This window comes from Diadema antillarum, unplaced genomic scaffold (assembly GCF_040938485.1).
Source record: "Diadema antillarum isolate AM-2024a unplaced genomic scaffold, OU_Dant_1.0 seq00001953_RagTag, whole genome shotgun sequence".
Classification (NCBI taxonomy): Eukaryota; Metazoa; Echinodermata; class Echinoidea; order Diadematoida; family Diadematidae; genus Diadema; species Diadema antillarum.
Genome location: NW_027272613.1, coordinates 231,055 through 254,257, shown reverse-complemented (window position 1 = coordinate 254,257; position 23,203 = coordinate 231,055). Strand labels below are relative to the sequence as shown.

Genomic DNA, 23,203 nt, shown 5'->3' with positions numbered 1-23,203 from the left:
AAAATGCATTGTGGACTCACACAAGAACTACAAGCAAACTACAATGTTAAAGCCATTTCAAACTTCTTAAAAGATACTAAAAGCCAGACATTTCATTCATATTTGCTTCTCCATAAAAAAAGAAGAAAAATTTTTAGTTTATCCAGAGGTGAAAAGCTGTTGAAGATATTTTATTTCACTTTCTTCTGTGCGGTGCCAATGTTGCATTGATTGACCTGTGAACAGAAAAGGAGAAAGACATAAAGATGGAGAGAGAGAAAAAAAAGAACAGGAAAAGAAAAAAAGGGGAAAAAAAAAGAGGGAGTGAGAAGGGGGAAGGAAGAAAGAAAATAAAGAAAATGAAAACCATTAAATATCTGTCAATATTAAAGATGAATGAGTGTACAACTAACAAGCATTGTGATACAGTATATTTTTGCTAACAAACACCTCGGGACAAGCAAAATCACTTATACAAAGTGTGTACACTGTATCTAAACGTTTTCATAAATGGGTCTGAAAATAATGTATGAGAAAGTGCAAAGAAACTTTGGAAATTTTGGAGCAAGATATTGCTTTGTTATAATGAGTGGGTCTGTCATATCAGTAAATCCCCTTTACAGATGTTGAATGAATCATATTTTTTCAAGTTGTGACACATGCACGCACGCACACACATGCTTATACTGAAAACCTAATATCAATGTACACATACTTTGTATCAAATACACCTCCCCAAAAAAAAGAAAAAAAAAGAAAGAAAAAAGAACAGGCTGTCTCATTGCTTTGAATTTTCTAAGGAAGAGTGCATGAAAATTTGACTGGATGGAACAATTGAAAGTGGTAGAAACACCTACTTTGTTAAAACTTCTCACATTCAAGTGAGACAGTAAGAGAACCTGAAACCCAAACATTGACAAATTACAACACAGTAGACAATACAGTAGACAACGCAGTAGACAATGCAGTAGACAATGCAATAGACTGTCATACAGAACATCAGAATAATAATTCTTCCCAAAAGAAGACAAAATAATAAAGCAAAAGGGTGAGCAGGGTGTAAATCCCTAAACCCATAAACTGTGTAATTCTGTGATCATGTCGCATGGCTGAGCAAAATTCAAAAGAACTTGAAATTCTTTTGCAGAATATACCCACTCACCTTTGTAGCAAACCGCAGCGAGCAAAGAGTCTCAGAGAAATTCTCCTCCTTGGGCGAAATGTTGACAAACATCAACCTGATGAAATGAGAGATGATTGGGAAGAGGCAAAGGGTTACAACAGGAACATATCATGCTCATGCACTAAGACAACTTTGGCACTAAAGTCATTGCAAATCAAAAGTGGGAGCATATAGTCACAATTAGTGTAATAACAACACCTGTGCAGAAGCAGGCATTTTGAATTTACTTACTGACTTCCAAACACAGTACTTACAAGGAAAGGTAATAAAACAAGAATTATCATGCAAGGAAAAATGTCTATCACATCTCTTCCTCTGTACAAATGTGCTGTATTTTATATCACAACTGCTGATCTAAAATACAACATGTCAGAAGAAAGGAACCAGCAAGATTCAGACCTGTTATCTACAAGTGATAAAAGCTTTCATTGCGTACTTTACCCCTCTGCTTCAATAACCTCTTTACTTTCATTCAAGAATAATCATGCCATGCATTTTGTGGCATTGTTTCACTTTTGAAAATTTCTGGAGTCGACTGAATTTGTAACTTGAAAAAATAGGGTCCCTTGCAACATAGATACAATGCGTAACATCTTCAATGAAAAAAGAGGTACCCAGTAAAACTTTTGGCTCTTTTTCAATTGCTAAGGATCTCGATCACAAATTAAACCTCTCCTGGAAATTTTACAAGAGATCAAATTTCTGAAAGAAAAGTGCATACACTACAGTAGTAAACTAGAAAAGCACTCGTTGAGCACAGACTTCTACCAAGAAACTTATTGTCACCCACACATGCTTGCTGAAAATTGCCCAATTATACAAGTCTTTAGTTTACATCATAGGCTGCTGCATGGCGCCATGTCGAGCACAACACACACTTTAGTGCATGTATGCAAACCTCGTACAGTGTACATGCACAGTTTTAACTCCCAAGTTCTTTGACCCTATTTGCCAAAAGATGAAGAATCCATTAACTAGACATATCGCGCTATGGCTACTGATATGCCTCCGCCATAATGCATGGTTCTCCTAATAGGTCTATAGTACAATGTCTTGACAATGTGTGATGACAGTTTCACACAATTGGCAAAATATTAAAATGACAGGTTTGACACAAATGTGCTGAATGTTCAGTTTCCTAGAACTAGGTTCAATTGGATGAATGATTAAAATGTCAGAGTGCAGGTATTTGGGGAACTGATGATTATTACTTGACTTTTGACCCTTTTATAAGTTTATGCATTGAGTAATTTTCAAGCTATTGAGAAAAAGTATAATTTCAGTATCAAATGGGAAAATAGCATTATCTAAACCTGGCCTTTGACCTTTGACCTCACAGTTCCAAAGAGAATCACTGTTAGGTTGAACATGCATAAATATGTAAGTTTCATGATAATACCTTGAGTTACTTTCAAGATATGGAGGAAAATGTGCAATTTAGCACTTTCACTTGACCTTTTACCTTTTGACCTTTGACCTTTTGGCAAGAAACTTCCCCAAAAATATATATTGGGTAATACATGCCATACATCAAGTATAAAAAAAAAAAAAAACCTTCAGGCATATTGCATTAGGAAAGTAGTGATATTTTGAGGAGTTGACCTTGACCTTTGACCCCCTGACCTTTGACCCATGACCCCCAACTTCCCTAGATAATCACTGCCCATCGGTACAAGCATATATACTAAGTTCCATGAAGATACCTCGAACCCTTTGCGAGATATGGAGAAAAACATGAAATTTCATTTTTTTTCACAAAATAACCTGTGACCTTTGACCTTTGACCCTGTGACCCTAAAATCCACACAAAGTATTATCCCCCAAAGATATGCCCTCATACCAAGTTTGATGTAAAACCACCACACGGTTCTTGAGATATCGGCAAAAACAAAATGGGACGGACGGACGTACGGACAGACGACCCGAAAACATAATGCCTCCGGCCACTTCGTTGCGGAGGCATAAAAATTCATAAAAATTCCTCGATCACTACACAAATTTAATCATCTATTCCATGTGTCATTATGTACTTTTCCTGCAAGTTTCATCCAATTTTGTTTGCAACTTTTGAGTTATTTTGCACACAGACATACATACAAACAAACAAAACAAACCAAAGCAGGTAAAAACATAACCTCCTTGGCAAAGGTAATAAGGATGGAGTTGGAACTCACGTCTTGGAGTTGCCTCCCAGGGAGTTCTGGAGAAGATGGGTGAGTTTGCTGTTCCTGTAAGGGATGTGGGAGTCCTTGTTGGCCAGGGCTAAGATCACCTTGCCCAGGTTGCTGAGGCTCTTGTTGATGTTCTGGGTCTCCCGAAGACGGTCTCCCGTCGAGCCCGAGGCTGACAAACGCTCGCTGCCGGCAAGATCAACCAGGTTCAGGGTTCCTGGAACGAGGCACGAAAGATACACGAAGATTATTAAAGAAAAGACCATGAAGGTACACTCACAAACTGTTGCTGATCTTGTTTTCAGCTTTCAGCTGCTGGTTTCTAAGTTCCTAGAATCCTGTAAAAGTGAAAATGTTTGCACATTTCGCACAACCAGAAACTAGCACGAAAATAAAAGTACACTTGTACAGAAGTACTTTGGCTTGCCATATGTTCCAGTAATTGATGTCTTGTTTTCGCGGAATTAAAAACATGTGAAACTCTTCTGAGCTGGCGGAGGGCGAAAACTTAGTCACGCAAAAATATCCACTTTTACAGTAGGCAGCAGGTGGCTGTAAAAGTCTAGCACCTGCCCTCCCTGTGACTTTGTCATGCGGGTCAATGCCACACACCCTAATATCAGCCCAAACAAATTCAGATTAGGTCTTCCTTGGCCTCCTACATCCTGTGGAGCTGGGAATTAGTATACTGAAGATGGTACCTAATACATGGTGTTTGAATACTGTAATTGGGAAACCAGCAATTGCAAGGTCATGTGTACACATGCACGTACGTATGTGTGCATTCATAGTAAAGCAAAACTCGCATAAGCTTGTCTTGGCCAGAATAGGTGCGATGTCATATAAATTTCTGATGACACTTCAGGATTTCAAATCACCAATGTGAGATGAGATGAGTATAAGCCGAAGACATCGATTTGATCCTAGTGTGAATGACTTGTGTCCATCAAACCTGCATCCTCTATGAACATAGGACACACCTTGGCAATTTTCTCCTGTCAGACTGTTGGATCCCGTGAGCTTGAGCCGGAACACGCTGTGGCTTCGCGAGGATCGCTCGTTGCAGTTCGTGGCCGCCACGGCGCGATTCTGGGACGCCTTGTCTAGAAGTGTCTTCACCTGAGGGCGGTAGGGGCAAAGAGAGTTTAACAACTTTGAAAAACCTCTCTGAATTGCCTCTAAAAAATCGTGACAACAGCTTTTCCCACCTACAATGGTTACAATTTTCAAAATTTAGAAATCAGGATAGAAACCTTGATTGTGGATAATGGATTCAAACTAAAGCAATTCAACAACAAAAAGTAAATCAAAAAGGTGAATCATATTCATACTTGATATTCATCCTTGTCAAAGCATACAATGTGTACTTTTTTCTTTCTTAGGGGTGCTTTAGTCTATGATGGCATACGACATAGAGATATTAATACAATCCACAACCTTTTGATGCCAAATATCAGGAAAATATTCATCGAAATAAGGTAACGTAGTGCTTCCAACTGCCTGGTAAGTAGACAACTTACATACTGTTCTCTAATGACGTCATAAATAATATCCCTTCCGTTTCCCATCAGCTTATACATGGCAACATTGAACAACTGATTTCTACCACATGCACTGTGGTGGCCCAGCAAAGATGAAACGGTTAAATCATGCAAAATTTCAACAGAAAGAAGTAACATGAGGTTTGCAAATGGAATGTACATAGAAATTTGAGTGTATATAGTACTGTACTGTAAAACTGGAAATTGCCATGCATTTCATGCAGCATGAAGATGATGCAAAAAACAAGAGGGTGAAAATTTGTTCTGTGTTTTATGTAATATCAATCTAAATCTTTGATTTCAAGGGAGGTACCAGCATATTGTCAGGTAAGAACTGCTGATAACAATTTTTTTATTATTTTTTTTGTTTCAAATTTGCAATTCCTGAAGCGTGAGGTGATTTGCTGTCATAACGCAGACCAATAACTAGTTGTATGTGCTGTCAAAACCTTTAGCTGCTGTGGCAGTGTTGAGTTGTTTGGCATGCTTGTTCAATAGTGACCATCCGCAAAATAGAAAGTACATGAAATTTATCTCACTTGGCTGAGTGCGAACAAATTACTTGAGTGAAACGTTCCACTGTTACAGTACTACTATGATAACAAGTTTGAGCCAAGAGTAGAGAGGAAGGAAGAGTTTGTTTGTTTTTCTGACCTGCTCTGCTGAGGTGACGTCCATGACGTTGATATTGGTGACCTCCACTTCGCTGGACTTGGCTTCCACCATGCGGATTTCGTGCTTCAGTTTGGAGTTTGGCGCCCCCAAGAGGTCACGGATGGTCTCGTTGTAAATCTCCAGAAAGCTGGCTTGGTGAGTGTACTGCAGATTATTATGAGTCGAGTAAAATGATGACGCTTTGAAATGCATTTCACAAACTATGTGCACTAAACATAATACAGTGGACTCCCATTACAATGAATTCCTCGGGACCGGCAGTTTTCATTTGTAATATCGAAATTTCGTTATAACCGAACAAATTAACAATAAAAATACATAGCGAGGGTAACATTATGGCCTGAATGTTTATTTCATTGTGACCAGAATTTCGTTATAACCCAGTTCGTTACAATGGGAGTGCACTGTACCACAGGAGGGTCACATATGAACAACTTTTTGTGTGATGCATTCTATCTTATTTTGATTTTATTTTAATCTCATCTTATCTAAATTGAAATGTGCTTGGCATATCACCATTTTCTTAATGCAACGGTACATTACCCTCAAAAGACATTATTCAATTGGGAAATATATATCAAGACTTTGGACACCTAGACAAAATGAACTAAATCTGACAAGATGGTTAATAAATATCCTTTGTTGATTACCCACTTGGCTGTTGATGTTAGGGATTACAGTTGACATTTTCGCGTGTTGTGAAATATACATATGTACCTCCAGACCGAGAATGTAAACTAGAAAAACACTCTGAGAGCGCAGACCTTCGCCAAGCAGCTCATTTCTACCCATACGTAAGCATGCTGAAAATTGCCTTTTCTCAATATAGAAGCCTTTTGTTATGTCATCAACTTCCAGCTGTGTGGCACGCCTCTCCATGGCAGAAAGTAGAGCACCCACTTTAGTGCGCGTATGAAAACTTTAAAAAATGCGCAGCCTAGCTGAACTCCCAAGTCCATTGACACTACATGTATCTGCAAAAATATTGACAATTTCTTAAAATCCACAAAAATCCCTGGATCACTCCCAAAACTTAATCATCTCTTACTTGTGTCATTCTCAACCTTTCCTGTAAGTTTCATCCAAAATCCGTTCACAACTTTTTTGAGTTATTTTGCACACGGACAAACAAACCTTCTCCCTTGGTAGAGGTAAATATATGAAAACCCTGCAAATTATATGGCGTAATACAATCAATGAAACAAAAATTTAACTATTTCACATACCTGCCATCCTTTCTCCTCCAGACTAATGGCAGTTTTGAAGATCTGTTGGACGGCTCGTGGGATCATCCCAACGCTATCCTCCGACAACTCTTCGGGACCTTCCATGGTGTATGTCTTACCACTGCCCGTCTGGCCGTATGCAAAGATGCACACATTGTAGCCATCGAGGGCACTCTAATAAAAAGAAAGAAAAAAAAAATCAATCAGTTCTATTTGTAAGGTCTCCTGTTTTTTCACACTGTCCTTGATATTGATATAGGCCAAAGAAGAATACTGTATATGCTGTTATTTTCCAGTTCAGATATTTTCGTGAATGAGAAATCATCTAGACATATTCGTGAGATAATGTTTTTGTGAAATGATGCTGACGCTAATGTAAATAATATGCTATTACCCGAGCGCATTGAGATATTTTCGCATGTTGTTAGATTTGCGAAAATTAAACCCTCTCAAAAATGACAGCTTACACAGCAATGGCAAAGTCAGCAAGGATAAATACTTATTCAATATATTTCCTTAAAGGGATCGAATAGTTTTGGTTGAGACCTAACGTCAGGTTTCAAACATTTTTGGGTGAGAGAATGAGAAACCTCTTGTGAGGAGAAAGAGCATGTAATTTCAAGAGGAATTCAACATCTATTTGAAGAAATTGGTTTTGAAATGGGCGAGATACCCAAAACAGAGCAATCCTATTAAAAGGTGGGACCTACCTTTTATCACGATCATTTTTTTTTTTACTTTGTTTTTGGATGTCTCAATCATTCCAAACCAATTTTCATCAAATAAACTTTGAATTCCTCTTGGAATGACATGCTCTGTACTATTTCATTAGTGGTTTTTTGGTATCTTGTAGAAAGTTATAAGCCCAATCCTCATCTCCACCAATATGATACCATCCCTTTAAACTGAAAAAAGATGCTCTGTTTCAATCAATGTTGTTGTTTGTCACACTTTACCATTGAATGGAATAGAGTTAGACTGACCAATAATTACAATATTTTCACTTTATACAAGAGGACATCTTTTGGAAACAAACACTGTATTCCCCCACAAGAAAACATAACTGGTCTTTGCTAATTTGCAAATGTTAGAAAGGATGCTGGTGTGTATTAACCCATTGAAGACGAGTCCTGAGTATACTCAGGGACATGTCTATGGGAAATGCATGTTGCAGCAAAAACAGCCGTCCTCAATGGCTTAAAATCGTAACCCACCTGTACTAACTGTGAAATCTCTTCAAAGACATCTGCTTGCTTGGAGTCCGGTTCGAAGACCCGATCGAAGTTGAACTCATAGTGCGAGCTGTTTCTCCCATTACGTGTACTCATTGTACTCTGTAAAGATGAAAAAAAGAAAAATATATTTTAAAGGGATCGTATAGTTTTGGTTGAGACCTAATTTCAGGTTTCTAACATTTTTTGGTGAGATAATGAGAAACCTCTTATGAAATATGAAAGAGCATGTAATTCTATGAGGAATTCAACTTTTATTTGATGAAAATTAGTTTTGAAATGGCCGAGATATCCAAAAAAGAGCGATTCTAATAAAGTGTGGGACCCACACATTATTACGATCACTTTGTTTTACTGTGTTTTCGGATGTTTCAGTCATTCCAAACCCGATTTTCATCAAATAAACTTTGAATTCCTCTTAAAATGGTATGCTCTGTACTATATCATAAGTGTTTTCTTGGTATCTCGGAAAAAGCTAAAAGCCCAATTCTCATCTCCACCAATACTGTACTATCCCTTTAAATGCTTTGCAATGCACTGTCTCACTTTGAGCCAAGGCATTAAAAAAAAAAATGTAAAAAAACTCTTTGGAGGAATAGCCCCTTTTTGGATTCGCTGTATTTCTTTTCTCTTCCTCACAGGAGCTCATCAAAGATAAATTTTGGTGACTGTACCATGCTGGTGTAAACAGTGTACTCCCATTGCAAGCAACATGAATACAGTGAAACTCGTGTTACAAGAAAGTAAGTATTCAGGTCCAAAAATTACTATGTTTATATGTCTATAAATTTTAATGTTTAGCTATCATAAAACTTTGATATATATTGTAACCAAAAAAACAACCAAAAACTCCCAGTCATGAAAACATAATAGTTATGACATAAGTTTGCTGTATACCTCGTTGAGACTGACATCACTCAGCTTGTCTACGACCAGCGTCTTGCCGTCGACATCCGGGAAGTGGATATGTGTGATGTCACTGCCATCCACACACTCGTTGCCTAGCAACGGCCTCACTCGGCAAAACACTCTGATGTTGCCCTGGAAAGGAGAGAGCAAAGAAGTTTACTCAAGCATGAAACTCTGGATCTGAGCATTTGTTTACATTTACTGACAGCAAGGTACTAAAACAAGATTTGATTGAAAGCAATCATGACATATTCAGCACTGGGCTTCAGTGTTGGATTTTGAGAATTGTTGCAATGAAATGTTTCCAGTGTATGCTTTATGAGGGTAGGGTACATAACGTCGCCGGGGTGATCAGACCTTGTATCTGCAATTTTGGTGAAAATGAGTTTTTTGGATTAATGGTCAAATAATGGGTTAAGTGATGTCCTGTCCAAATCCCAACTGTGTTACTCCAAAAATGAAGCCACCACGGCATGTCAAAGGAAAGGCTGTCCAATTCGCCACAGTGCTTTGGCCGCCATGTCTTTTGGCTCTCCTGAACATTTGACATTTTGTAGATACGAGGTCTTATCACCCCAGCGACGATAAGGAACAGAAAACTAATTTCTCACGCAGTATCAGTCATTATGACTGCTGTAATTGTTATCATGAGCACACAGTCACTGTCCAAACAATGACCTAAAGCTACCACCAACAACAACATCTTCATCGCATGATCTTCATCACTATCATTGACATCAGCTTCACACTTTGGATATTGGCGTCATTGGACTATCATATACACCTTTCTCAATACCGCAGCTACCGTTATTATGACTGTTATTGATTGCACGACCGCATTTAGCATCGTACCAATGTCATCTTCCCTTGTGATAAGCTCATCATCATCACCACCATCACGACCATCAACATCACTATCATCACCAAATTCACCATCATCATTATCACCATTATTGACATCATCACGAACATCACCACCATCACTATCATCAAGATCACCATAATCATCACCATCACCATCATCATCACCATCACCACCATCATCATCGATTATCACCATCACCAAAATCATCATCATTATCATCATCATTACCACCATCATCATCACCATTACAAAAATCATCATCATCACCATTACCACCAAATTACCATCTCCATCATTATCACCTTTATCATCACCATCATCATCACCATCACCATCACCACCACCATCACCATCATCACCATCACCACCACGATCACCAAAATCATCATCATCATCACCATCACCATCACCATCATCATCTCATTCTCACCTTCAGCTCCTGGATGGTGTTGTGAAGTTTCCTCCTGGTTGTCTCGTCATCCCTGATCTTCGCCTCCTTCTCCGCCACCGTCGACTTCAACTCAGCGACGAGGGCTTCGAGTTCAGCTATCTTGCCGTCCTTTTGTCTGCCAGCCTCATTTGATTGCTCCAGTTGCAGCTGGCAGCAAAAAAACAAAAAACCAAAAAAAACCAAAAAACAATGTAGAAATAATTGAGAAGTGTTTAGAGGGGACGTCATTGTAACAGGCTGCTAAGAACCACTGCAATCTTGTCCTTATGTTGGTTACCAGTACCTCAATCTATTTTTTTTTTTGAATTTCAATATATTTAATTGCTTTTTTTTTACTTTGTTTTTCCTTTGCTTTTTCATTGGAAATCGTCACTGACCCCTTTTCTACCATTATCAGCATAAAATCAGTCAATCGAAGTGATAAATAGTACAAATAAACAGGTTTTTATGAATTTCATGACAGTGCACTGTTTTTCATAGAAAATGTACATGAAATCACAAAATGACATGCAGAACTTTCAAAAAATGGGCATGGCTTCTTAACAGTACACACAGACATTGCAAACGTGGTCTCAAAAAAGTTGTATGAGACTTGAATAAAAAAGTCAAGAAGCCTTGTGATGAGGCCTTCACGCATTGCAGAATTATCGCACGAAACATCGGGGGGGGGGGGGGGGGGACCAACATGATTAGGGTTAAAGGAATGCAAAAATTTCAAAATTAACGCAAAAACTGCCTGGCTTGGATTGGCTTACCTTCGTTGCTCCCAACTCTGCACTCATGCCAGCCTGCGCGGCTGTCATTGTCGCTATGGAGCTCTTTAGCCCCGTGCACTCTTGGCGGGAGGCGGTGAGGTCGCCCTCTAGAGTCTCGATTTTACGCTGGAGGCTGCTCTTTGTCATTTCCAGGTCCTCCTTCTCGCGGTTCAGTCGCCGCTCAACGGCGGCATGCTCGTCCTCTGCGTCTCTGTCAAAATATGGGAAGAAAAACTTGTTTATACTTGGCAAGTTACTATTTGTTTTTATGTCAAAGACTTGCTGCACCCAGTTATTCTGTTGTTTGGACAATTGCACACTTACAAATTTGGTTGTTGGATACATTCATTTCGGCAACTTTCCAACACTACGTGAAGAAACCCTGACGCAAAGCAACGCCACCATCCGATCAAAGAAAGTTTGTCACCATAAATGTGTTTAAGCATGCAAATAGATGTGGCTGTTTATTCAAAGGATCGTGATTTTTAAGCCCTTGACGTACAAGGGAGTTTCTTTATCCCTGTCTTGTATTTACGCACTTTCTCATAGTTTAGGACTTTTGATTCTTTCGGGCAAGCAAAATTAATGTTCGGACAAGTGTTCTGTAACAATTTGAAGATCTGCTTGCCCGATTGGGCAAGTGGTGAAAAAAAAGAAGAAGTTATGTATCACCTTGTATGTGGGAGGCTTTGTAATTGTTAGAAGAGAATGCTGAGGGTTTGGTACCACAAGGCTCTTTCCCCCGAGTCCCATCCAAAGAGATTTTTCTCCTCCCCATCACTAGAGGGCGGACTCTTCAATGGTGTCTGTGATTTCATGGGGGCTGCCATTGTACCCACTTCGTAATGGCGGACTTTTCAGACTACAGTAACATTTTTACAGCGCGTATTACGCAAGCTTTTGAGCTTTTACGCGAGTACGCACTACTTGATTTGGCTGCTCCTCGGTTGCTCGTTTACTTGCGTGTTAGCACGAGGGGTGAGCCCACCACCATCGCCATCTGTGTGCTCCCCATACGCTCACAAAACAATAATACAGGGCGTATGAAGAGTCCGCACTCTAGCAGTCACTGGGGAAAATCTCTTTGGTCCCATCTCACCTGAGTTTCCTCTCCAAGCAGCGAATCGTTTCTTCCGCCTGGCAGGACTGCGTCTCCTTGACCTGGACCGTCCCTTTCAGCTGCTGATTCAGACTCTCCAGGTACTCGATGCGGTCGTTGTTTTCTGTGATGCGGCTCTCAAGGTGCTTCGAGGGAGAAACGACATGGCGAAAGAATATAATTTGTTTATTTGTTATATTTCCATCTGAGAAGATAGCTGGATACCCCATAGCGCTGCAAATAGCTGGTCTTCCATGGGGTCCAGTTGGATGTGAGGTGCCCCCCACTTCACCGGGTTAAACACCCTGCTCTTTGCGATAAATAAATGAAGCAGAATCTTTTACGTGCATGAGATGTGACTCTCTCACACAGGAGACTTCCATTTTATGTCCTATCCAAGGGACACAGTGCTTTGCCTTTTTCTAGAGGGGAGATGGTATGATTGCACATTAAACTGCTCAGTCAGACTAGGGAATCAAACCCTGGTCCTTTAGATTGCGAGCCAAGTCACTGCCCTTGTCAACAAATTGTTGAACATCAGCAAGGGCAGTGACATGGCTCAGTTCGTAGCACATCTGCCTTTTAATCAAATAACTCACAATTGACTCATATTGAGTCTAGTTGAGCAATGTTGTGTGCATTCATGCCATCCCCTGTAGCAAGAGGCAAAAACACTTTGCTCCTCAGATAGGACATTATGTGGAGGTCACGTGTGTGAGGGATCCACAATTTACGCACATAAAAATCCTACTTCAGTCCCTTGCAAAGAGTTAGATGCAGTGTGTTGTAATGGGATTGCTTTGCTACATTTCTGAAATATGTGAGCCTCCCACTCATGCATTTTCATGGTGAGCCCCACTCATGCATTCTTATGGTGAAACTGCTACCTTGTTCAGCATCATCTGTTTTGGGTTTTCAGAGTATTGGTTTTTCTGCTCCGCGGACAGCAATTAATTAGACAAACTGAAACATGGAGGTGTTGATTTATGTACTACATGATGTGAAATCACGAAAATCGCCCGAATTTTCCCTTTAATTACCTGGTTGGTATTTGTCCTGCTCTCCATTGCTGCTTCCATGTCAGCTAATCTTCCCTTTAAGTCCCATGCCGGTCTCTTGGCCTTGCTGGAGCCAGCTACAGTGAGAAAGACAATCAAACATTGATCATCATTGGCAGCTGGGCTGAACAACATGTCCAATACTGTAATTTGTAAAAGTGGATATTTTCGCGTGACTTAATTCTCAGCGCTCGGCAGGGCAATAAGAGTTTTGCATGTTTTTAATTACGCAGAATCAAGACTTCAACTGCTGGAACATATGGCCAGCAAAACTATTCGTGTGCCTACATTTTCGCGCTAGTTTCTGGTTGCGCGAAATGCGTGAAAATTTCAACACCCTGAAAATTTCCACTTTTACAGCACCCCATTCATACAGGGCATTTACAGCTCTCTAAAATTCTGTATGAAGAGAGAATGAGGCTAAGAAGCACATGAAAGTTATGCCTCTTTTCGAGGGTAAGTTCAGGGCACCGTTTCATGAAACTTGTCACTCTCCGACAATTTCAGTAAAATCCTTGGTTCTGATTGGCTGAGAAGGTCTGGTCACTGACTATTACTATAGTGATTGCCATGAGAGACTGACAACTTGTCAGGGCTGACAACTGTGATGAAACGGTGCCAAGGAGTGCTCCTGAACAACTCTGACACCTGTATAGACGGCAGCTACCTGAAGCAGTCATAAAACTTTTGAGCGCTCTTGGCAGTGGTATGCAGCGTGCCCTGTGCATGCTTTTGATAGTTCCTGGGTATGAACAAAGGTGATATATCATGAAAATTACGCATAAGTTTTGCTCAGCCATCATGTGTTCCCAGTGAGTTTCTGCATGAAATAAAAACTCAAGCGGAATAAGCCAAAGCACTCCAGGGCCCCATTTCATAAAAACTTGATATGATAGAACCTTTGCGGGAACATGGCAATTGTCCTGGTAATGACAAGATACAGTGACATGTTTGCAAGCATGTGATTTATGACAGTAGGCACAAATCGATAGAACACAATGCATGAGAAACATAGAATATGATACGAGGATTACCCGCAGTCTGAGTGCAAAATGGGAAATTTTTGCACTTTTCAGCAACCACAAGGTAACATGTAAACTGAAGCAGGCAAATATTTGTGCATGCCATTTACTCTGCCTCCCCACGGAAGAAAGCAGTAACTGCATATCCGCTGAGCTGAGATAAATGCGATTTTGTGTTTTTTGCAGATTCTTTAAAAACACAGAAACAGTCGAAAATAATTTTGTGGTATGATTATGCACCATACCTAGTTGTCTAACAAAACCTAGGATAAAATTGTGTTTCTGTTATTTTTTAAATGTTATTTAGGAAAATGTAGTTACTGCGGTGACTCACCCTTGATTCTGGGTAGTTTCCCCACGGAAAAAAGCAGTAACTGCACTCGGTCTACAGATGGCCAGGAGTCTGCTGTTTTCCCCATGGAAAAAAGCAGTAACTGCACATGTCACATGACCATAGTGAGGAGAATTGTTACCACCACCAGCTTATAAAGTTCTTCTACTTTCTGGTTCGTCTAAAGATCTAGGACCTAACGTTAGACCTAGACTCGGTCTTGTCGCTTCTACTCTATCTAGGAATAAATGGTATTTTGTGTAACACAACAGTAAGGTAATTGAAGTGAATGGTCTGGTACGCGGTAGACCTAGTGTTAGCGTTAGATGATCTACTACTAGACTAGACCTCTAGTGTATACTAGATCTAGTGCTCATCTCCATTCAAAATTTCTACTCATATTTTCAGCTCACCTTGATTTTCTGGTTCCTCTGCAATTCATGATAGATTTGCAGGCATGCCTGGACTGCAGAAAATTTTCAGTCACTGTGTGACTGCATGGTTGGCACTGTCACTCAGACTGTACTGTACTGTACCATGTGCAAGTAGTGACTAGACTGTACTCAGGCTGTGTGTGATGAATTCTGCAGTTACTGCTGTGCAGTGTATGACATGTTGTAGGCATGCTGCAAAATTTATGCGCGCATGCAGTACGCGTATTCTGCACTCTGAGTGCGCTCAGTATGTTAGCTCTGCTAGTCTGCAGAAAGAAACTTTTTTTCTACAACTTGTCATAATGATTCCCTGCGGGCAGAGCTAAGTTACTGGTGAAACAATCTTTTTATATCTACTCCCCTAAATTAATGAAGAAACTGCTGTTTATGTTGTTTTAGAAAATTGATAGAATTTGAAAAAAAAAATATTAGGAAAAAAATGTACAGGCAGGAATACAGGGTCTGAATTATTAGACTAAGTTGTTAGTTACTGCTTTCTTCCGTAGGTTTTGTTGGTTACTGCTTTCTTCCGAGGGGAAACTTGAAAAGTTGAATCGACTGGATGCAGTTACTGCTTTTTGCAAAAGTGAAAAATTGCATTTTTGGTCAATCTTAATTTTTTTTTTCAAAACTGACTTATTCACATTTAAGAGCATTGGGTAAACTATTCATTTTTCCAAAAAAGTACATATTCATAAAAATGTCAGTTACTGCTTTTTTCCGTGGGGGGGCAGTACTCCAGTAATTAATGCCCTGATCCAGCAAAATTAAAGAACATGAAATTCATCTTACCCAGCAGAGAGAAAAATTACTCAAGCAAAAAATATCCACTTTTATAGTGAGCATGTGTTCTACTTTTTAAACCGCATAGCGCTCTGGGAAGGAAATGGGTTGCTATGGTGATACGAGGTGCCAAGAGTAAATTGCATCAGAGTAGCTTGCAGGAAGGAACTTCTGAAACACAGTGAAGAGAAATAGCCATCATATACTTTAGAGTGTACAATGTAAGTAGTTTGCTTCACTTGACAGAAGTGGAAACAGTAAATATAACACACAGTACCAGTAAGGATATGGTACATAAGAAAAAGCAAAGGAAAATGTATAGAAGCACATTGAAAATAAAATTTAGTGTGTCTGCATGCAAATGAATGCCTTTTTGGTTTTTGTTGCTATGGGGTTTTACCTGCTTTCTTAGCTGGCTGTGCGGAGCTGGGCTGCGTGGGTTTGGGTCCTGGTCTACCGGCGGGTCCTGGTCTACCAGCGGGTCCTGGTCTACTGGCGGGACCTGACCTACTGGTGGTTGCTGGTCTTACAGTGGCTGTGGGCCGAGTCCTTGGGGCTGGGGCTAGTAGCAGGTGTGGATGATATATGAGCATTGAAGTTTGCTGGCTGCAGGGTTATGTTAGTTGTGCATGCATTGCTCTATTATAATGCTTAGAATTTAAATTGACTAAAACTTCAGAGTGTGGCCTTGTTTTTTCTTTTAATTCCTTATGGCATTACAGTCATTACATTTATTATTATTTATGATGATTATGATATTAAATCATTATTACTGATTTCATTAAGGAAACCAAAACTCAAAGAGAAATGTAGATTGAGTGAAAGCAGCAACATTAATAGAACACATCAGTGAAAGTTGGAGGAAAATCAGACAATCGATGCAGAAGTTATGAATATTTAAAGTTTTGGTGTTGCAACTGCTGGATGAGGAGACTATTAGAGTTCATGACATCATGTGTGGACATTAGACAACAATACAAAGAAAACATAAAGAGAATTCCACAGTGAAAAAGTTCAAATTCCATCAACTTGATACTGACATATGTTAAGGGTACCAGTAGTTTATTCCCCCTGCTTTCTGAAAGCGGTTAGTCAAGTGCTCTTTCACTACGCTAGAAAAGTGAAAGCATGTTGAATTTTCTTCTTTTTCTTCCATTTCCATTACTATGAGTTTACTCTAGGATGCCAGTTGGGTGATCAAAAGTCATCACTTTCAAATTGTGGCTACTTTAAAACCATTTTCTTTGTCTGCTACAATCCCACTCTAAAACAATTGAACACACACAAACAAACACACATGAAGAAAATTGTTGCTTTCTGGAATCATGCTTTTGATATAATATGCACAGCTTGTGGATGTTTTGTATTATTTGGTGCATGAATGCCATTCACTGTGAGTATTACATGCAAAGATGAATTTCTCTATTCATTAGATGCAGGTGACTGTGTGTGATGCAGATATTCACTAATTCATATTTTTGATGTAATACATTCAACCTCCACTAAAAGTCAAATCCAAAGAGATTAGAGAAATTTATTCAATTTACATGAATCTTGACTTGCACAATAGCTCTACCACATTTATATCATTCATCTGGGTAGAATTTTTCTTCGACTTGTGTAAGGTTGACTTTTGTAAGGTTGATTGAAATACTATTTACGCAGTTCAGATATCAATCAAATGTGACATTTGTCAATTTTCGCAATACCTTCTTCTTGAAGGCAAGACATTTTTTATTTTTTTTTAAAGTAATATTATGTGTCAGTATCTCAGTCCCCAACAAATAAAAGTACAGAAATGAAGAAAGAAATATAACGTAATGAACAATGATAATCAGACACTATGGCCCGAATTCACAAAGGTGGTACAATCATGGACAAAGTCCGTAGTTTTGTATGGGGCGCCAAGTGTCGCACGGCCTATTTTGTTATAAAATCAGTCATTTCGGACTTTGTCCATGGTTTAAACCTTGGACAAAGATTGTACCACCTTCGTGAATAAGGGCCTTTTGGCATTAATTATGATGCAAACGAGAGTTAAAAGTTCTACGGCAGGACACATTCGTGCAGCGGTGCATGGTATTTGTAGACTCGTGGAAAAGACAAGAATATGTGCGCTGCACTGACGGGGAGAATTGTTCCACATTTGACATACATTTGCTGATCAATACATACCTGTCTTTGCTGCTGGTCCAGGACCCACCTTGGGCCTACCAACTGGACCAGTGGATTTCGCTGCAGTAGTCCTGGCCGACACCGTACCAGTTTTCCGCTGCACAGCGGCGGGCTTCCCTGAAGGAACCGTCTTCGATACTTCAAGTTTGGTTTTCTTTGCCGTGGGTACTTCATTCTCCTCCTGGATCAGTTATGATTTGAAAAAGAATCAAATAAACAGTGAACTAGCTCAAAATCCCAGCAAAAACAGGCATTAAGGACCATGCGTTGTTTTCAGATCACAGTCAAATCATTCTTAGGAGCAATTGTTTTCTGACTGAAAACATTTAAAGCTGCTTTTCAGTGAGAGAGAGTTTAATTAATAAATATGAATATAAAAAATGAATATCAATTGTGTGCATTCTTTTAGTTTTATGTCTTCAAGCTGTAATTGGTAAATCGTATCCTTATAATAGAATCTACATCTACATACACACTACAAGATACCTCCACTCTTCCGATACGTGTTTATTGAGGTCTACAGTACCAGGTTGTTCGACAAATGGACATCAAATAATCTTTCTTTTGCCATATTGCAGTCCATTTTTTAGGAATAGGTTGCCAGATAAACTAAGGACCAATATAGTCATCAAGTAATGACTGTAAACCTACAAAAACCTTTTGAAGGATCTTACTGCAGGAAAATTTTTACCTGAGAAAAATTCAGGTTGATTTTTGACAGAGTTTTTTTTAGGTCAATGGCAGTACCATACTTACCTGAGTTTTCAGTTCTTACCAGAGTTTTTCTCAGGTTACACATTTTTTTTACAATTATCCAAGCCCTATGTGTACATAATACATAGTGGGAGGCTTAAACTTACCTGGTTATCGGTCACTAGAGGGCGCTTGGCAGAAAAGAGGGGTAATTTGGAAGGCTGCCGCAGCTTGCTGGCCGGCTTCATGATATTGGGATCCTTGGAAGACAAAGCAGATGTCTAGGAGGGGAACAAAATATTAGCAGTTAGAACAAGTCGGGGTTCCAGTTTTACAAAAAGAGTCAGTAGGAATACCAGCAGGTAGACATTGGATTTCAGCACATTACAAGAGGCCACACTATTTTTATTATTAATTATATTATTATCATTATTGAAAATGGTAATAAGGTTCCACAGACAAGAAGCACACAGCGAGACTCTCATTGGCATATTCTGTGCATGGAATTCTTTCATTTTATATTCTGTTTCGAATGAAATGACAAACTCCCTTAAAAAAAAAAAAAAAACCTTCACATTGAGAGCAAAAAAAAAAAAGTATTTCAGACTTGCACTTTGGATATTCCAGACATCCATACTTTGCACTTCAATCTTGTCTGAATATTCAAGTGTAAGAAAGTGTTACCAATACCATATTTTTTTCCCCTCATGCTGAAATTTGATGTTCAATGTACATGAGTATACATGTACTTTTACAGTCTTGCAGGGTACAAAGACAATACATTTAGCATTTCACATCTAACATTGAAAGTGCTGAAGAACTTTTAATAATGATTTCAATACCCATATAAAGTACCCACGTAGGTAAGAAAGTGTTACCATATTTTTTCCCGTATGCTGAAATTTGAATAATAGATACTGTACACTGTACAATGTACTTTTACAGTCTTGCAGGGTATTAATTAGGACAATATCTACAAATGTAGCATTTCACATTTAACATTGAAAGTCCTGAAGATCTTTCAATAGTGATCTCAATACCCCACAGTCCCCAAGGTTGAGCATTCCATTCAAAACATTTTAGATCAGTCTAGTTTTCCCCCACCTCACCTGACGAGACATTTTGTTGGATGCAGTTTGCAGATGATTAAATTTACAAACTGTAGTCAGCTGATACTGTAAATGAGTGATGAGTGTCTGATATGGTCACCAAACTGCTGCTAGCTTTGAATGGCACGGCGATCAAGATCCTGGCTGCTGTGTTCAACCGACGGTGTTACAGATGAGCTGTTAAAGACTTAAAAAGGGATATCAAAGATGGGAAACATTACTTGTGAAAAAAAAAGAAAATCTCTCTCTCTCTAAAAAAAAAAAAATAAATTGTGGCATGTTGTCTCAAGTCTCAACACATCACTGCATCATCAATCGTCTACTGGTAAATCGTCAGCAGCGTGATCAGAAACTGGCACTAGAGTTACAACTTACATAATTTAAGTGAGCTGAGATGATTGATCAACTATTAGTAATAGTATTAGTAACATGTTGACCAAAAGATCGGTCGCGGTCTGTTGGTCGTCGGGGATATGTTCCGCAGAGAGCGATAACGACATAAAAAAATAAAAATAAATAGAAAATAAGACTTCTCCAGACAGATGGATTTTTCTGTTTTGCCCTCTTCGGGCTCTTTATCATTTTTTTTTTTTTGTTGTTGTACTTTTAAGGCTCTCGCTGAAATAGCCCAACCAGATGTTTGCACACCCCACAACGCACGATGGGGCTGGTGTCAAGTAAATAGTTGTAACAGTACTTGTACTTGTACTAACGTGCTAGTTGTAGACCCTGCAGACGGTGACTGTGATCTATAATTCTATGACGTTACTATCGTTTAGAGGTCTATAACAGTCATAGACAGAAAGATCCGTCTGTCTGGAGGAGTCTTTTACTTTTATGACGTTATCGCTCTCAACCATGAAGCCAGACACAGTCAGTCTCCGCGGAACATTTCCCCGACGACCAGATACAGACCGATCTTTCTTTTGGTGAAATACAGTCAGTGTTAGACAATCATCCTCATCTGATTTTTGCCACATTGAACACTGTTATTGGCATTGTCATTTAAATTTAGCTTTATTTAATACTCCTTCAGCAGTATACCAGTCGGTATACATAATTAACATAAACTCATTGTTTGTTTGTTTTTTGATAATCATTGAGAATAGTAATATATTATATTTTTAATATTTGATTTTGTTTGGTATTATAGGTTAATCTAATTGTGCAATGGCTCTGATAAATAAGATTGATCCTTTGTTATTTTAATGTTTTTTTTTTTTTCATCGCTACATTGTATTTTGTGAGTATTTTTAATGTAGGCCTATACATGGCTATTGTTAACTTAGACAGAAAGATCCGTCTGTCCGGAGGACTCTTATATTTTGCCATTAACGCTGTCCCCCGTAGACAGACGGAAGGTTGCAGTACCCATTGCTGTGTGGATGTTCTTAACCACTGTCTCTATGGAAAATTGGGTGAGGTACCTCACCCTTCTCGATTGCGTCTAATTCACGGCCCTAGGTCGGCAAATTTAAGCTTGTATGGTGAATTTATTTTTTTATGAATACGTTACACTCACCAGATTAATGAATAATCCAACATTTTAGGAGAATTTTCAACGTAAAACACAGCCTGTCGCGTCGTCACATTCAAACTGCAGAAACATACACTATGAATCTATTAGCCAATCACATGCGAGGTAGTTTCTACGTGTTTGTTTTACTAAAACACGTACCTCGCATGTGATTGGCTTAGCAATTGTTACAGATTCAAAATGGCGACTTACTGCTCGCGAACGGCGATGTTGCGATATCGATAAAATTTCTGCATTATAACCGAGGTTATGTGAGTATTTCGATTGCACAATGTGAGAAATTTATCCCAAATATTGCTGCATAATGTGTCATGTCATGTCATACTTGTTTGAATGTAAAAAAGCTGTCTGAAATTTGGTTTATCGTAACGTTTGATCTGTGCGCGACTGCTCCACACAGGAGCCGCAATCATTGACTTCGGTCTGTATACGGAGGGGATCCGTGAAGCCAGACGCAGTCTCCGCGGAACATTCCCCGACGGAAGATACAGACCGATCTTTCGGTCAATTGTTAACTATAACAATGTCTGTAATTCAGCCTCCGGGCTGCGAAAGATATTGACTAATAAAACACCATTTCAATTTCAATTTCAATTTAATTTATAGCAGTAGGTAAGGTAGATGCCAGTGCAATGACAATGTGACGTGCATCTTTCACTGTCGAGTGTGAGCAGCTGGCCGTCAAGACACACTACTATTATTACCACTATTACCACATTGATCATTGGTCATTGTATGATTACCGGTACGGTAGTCACACTTGTTCACTGCACTGCACTCGTCCACATGCATACACAACGCATCGCATACGTATTACAACCCGTGCATAAACATCGCATCGCATACTCACAACTGGCAACTCGTATCTCAACGCTCTCATTTTTAAAATTTCGCACAAAGTAAAACCAAAAAAAATCACTAAAAACCCAGGAATACAATTTAATATATTACATTTACCCAAGAAACTTACCAAACTACAATAATTGGTAGCTACGGCGGCGTCGACAAGACTGCAACTTCATCAGGCATACACTACTACACGTACACGTCCACACAGACGTCAGACGGCTCTCTAGCTTGTTTTCAAATCGCATGCACGTTTCGAAATCTGTCTGTGATTGGTTACACACACCGAGGGCCGAAGCTTAGATATAGAACGCCCTCTTTAGTCACACATGGGCTCACGATCATGATGCCGATTTCTTTTTGTTTGACGAATACTAGTACTGTAACAGAGGACGGACATTTCTTCTTCGTTTTCTTGGGTGGCGGCCAGGGCAGTGACTGACACCCTGTTTGGTATCTTCGCTTTCAAACAGTTTGGTGAGGTGCGACGCTGGTTTAGTCGTTGAACTTTTAAGTTTATAACGAGTGGTTAAAGAGAGTGAGAAAAGTCGGCGACGCGAGCGAGCAAGCGCAAGCCGCGCCGCCAGGCCAGGCCCCTTCGCGAGCCGCGCTGTGGTGTGGAGCTGTGCCGAGCGAGGCTAGTCCGACGGCGATCCTGATCCTGTTGATGTCGCTCGCTCTTGGGAGTCCTGCTTCCGAACAGCTAGAGAATACCCATATCCATATTTTTACTATACTGGAGTTCTATTCTCTCGACAGCTAAAGTTACATTTCAACTTGGACAAGATCGGGGGGGGGGGGGGGGGGGGAGGGTGCCCGAAAAATTTAAGTCGGGCCTAAGATTTACTAAACTAAAGATTATGGTAGACACTAATGAAGTCTACGACTTTAGATGAATAGATCTTATTGGCGTGAGCCGTGAGATGCCGGTGGCGGTAATGGCATGGCAATTCTGTGTGTCCAATGTTATGTTTTTCAACTTTCTCATGAAAATGAAGATTTTGAAGACTTTTTCATGTACCGGTAACTATTGATGATACAAGATAGATAAATTTAACAAATGCCGATAGAATTAATAATATTCTATAACAGCAGTGATAATTTGACTAGCTTGAGCGAAGTGGCGTGG

At 39.5% G+C, this 23,203-nt stretch overlaps 1 protein-coding gene across 1 annotated transcript; it reads right to left on the bottom strand.

Annotated features, from left to right (window-relative positions):
• Positions 1 to 143: 143 nt before the first annotated feature.
• LOC139713368 (kinesin-like protein KIFC1) lies at positions 144 to 22,275 on the bottom strand. The gene is made up of 17 exons (XM_071625105.1): positions 22,199 to 22,275; positions 19,692 to 19,878; positions 18,750 to 18,863; positions 17,890 to 18,070; positions 16,115 to 16,276; positions 13,127 to 13,221; positions 12,087 to 12,232; positions 10,988 to 11,198; positions 10,212 to 10,379; positions 8,905 to 9,048; positions 7,990 to 8,109; positions 6,776 to 6,949; positions 5,529 to 5,693; positions 4,314 to 4,452; positions 3,337 to 3,550; positions 1,142 to 1,217; positions 144 to 215 (listed from the first exon to the last, which is right to left on the bottom strand). Exons 2-17 carry the CDS (start codon positions 19,701 to 19,703, stop codon positions 171 to 173), a joined length of 2,166 nt encoding a protein of 721 aa, XP_071481206.1. The 5' UTR covers positions 19,704 to 19,878; positions 22,199 to 22,275; the 3' UTR covers positions 144 to 170.
• Between the last annotated feature and the right edge of the window lie 928 nt (positions 22,276 to 23,203).

What these genes read in the sequence shown, in the direction of transcription:
- LOC139713368 (XM_071625105.1), bottom strand. An exon ending in TGGACCAGCAGCAAAGACAG is followed by an intron (nt 16,277 to 17,889) that starts GTATGTATTGAT and finishes ACCTGCTACTAG; the next exon opens with CCCCAGCCCCAAGGACTCGG. An exon ending in AGATTTCACAGTTAGTACAG is followed by an intron (nt 6,950 to 7,989) that starts GTGGGTTACGAT and finishes TCTTTTTATTAG; the next exon opens with AGTGCCCTCGATGGCTACAA.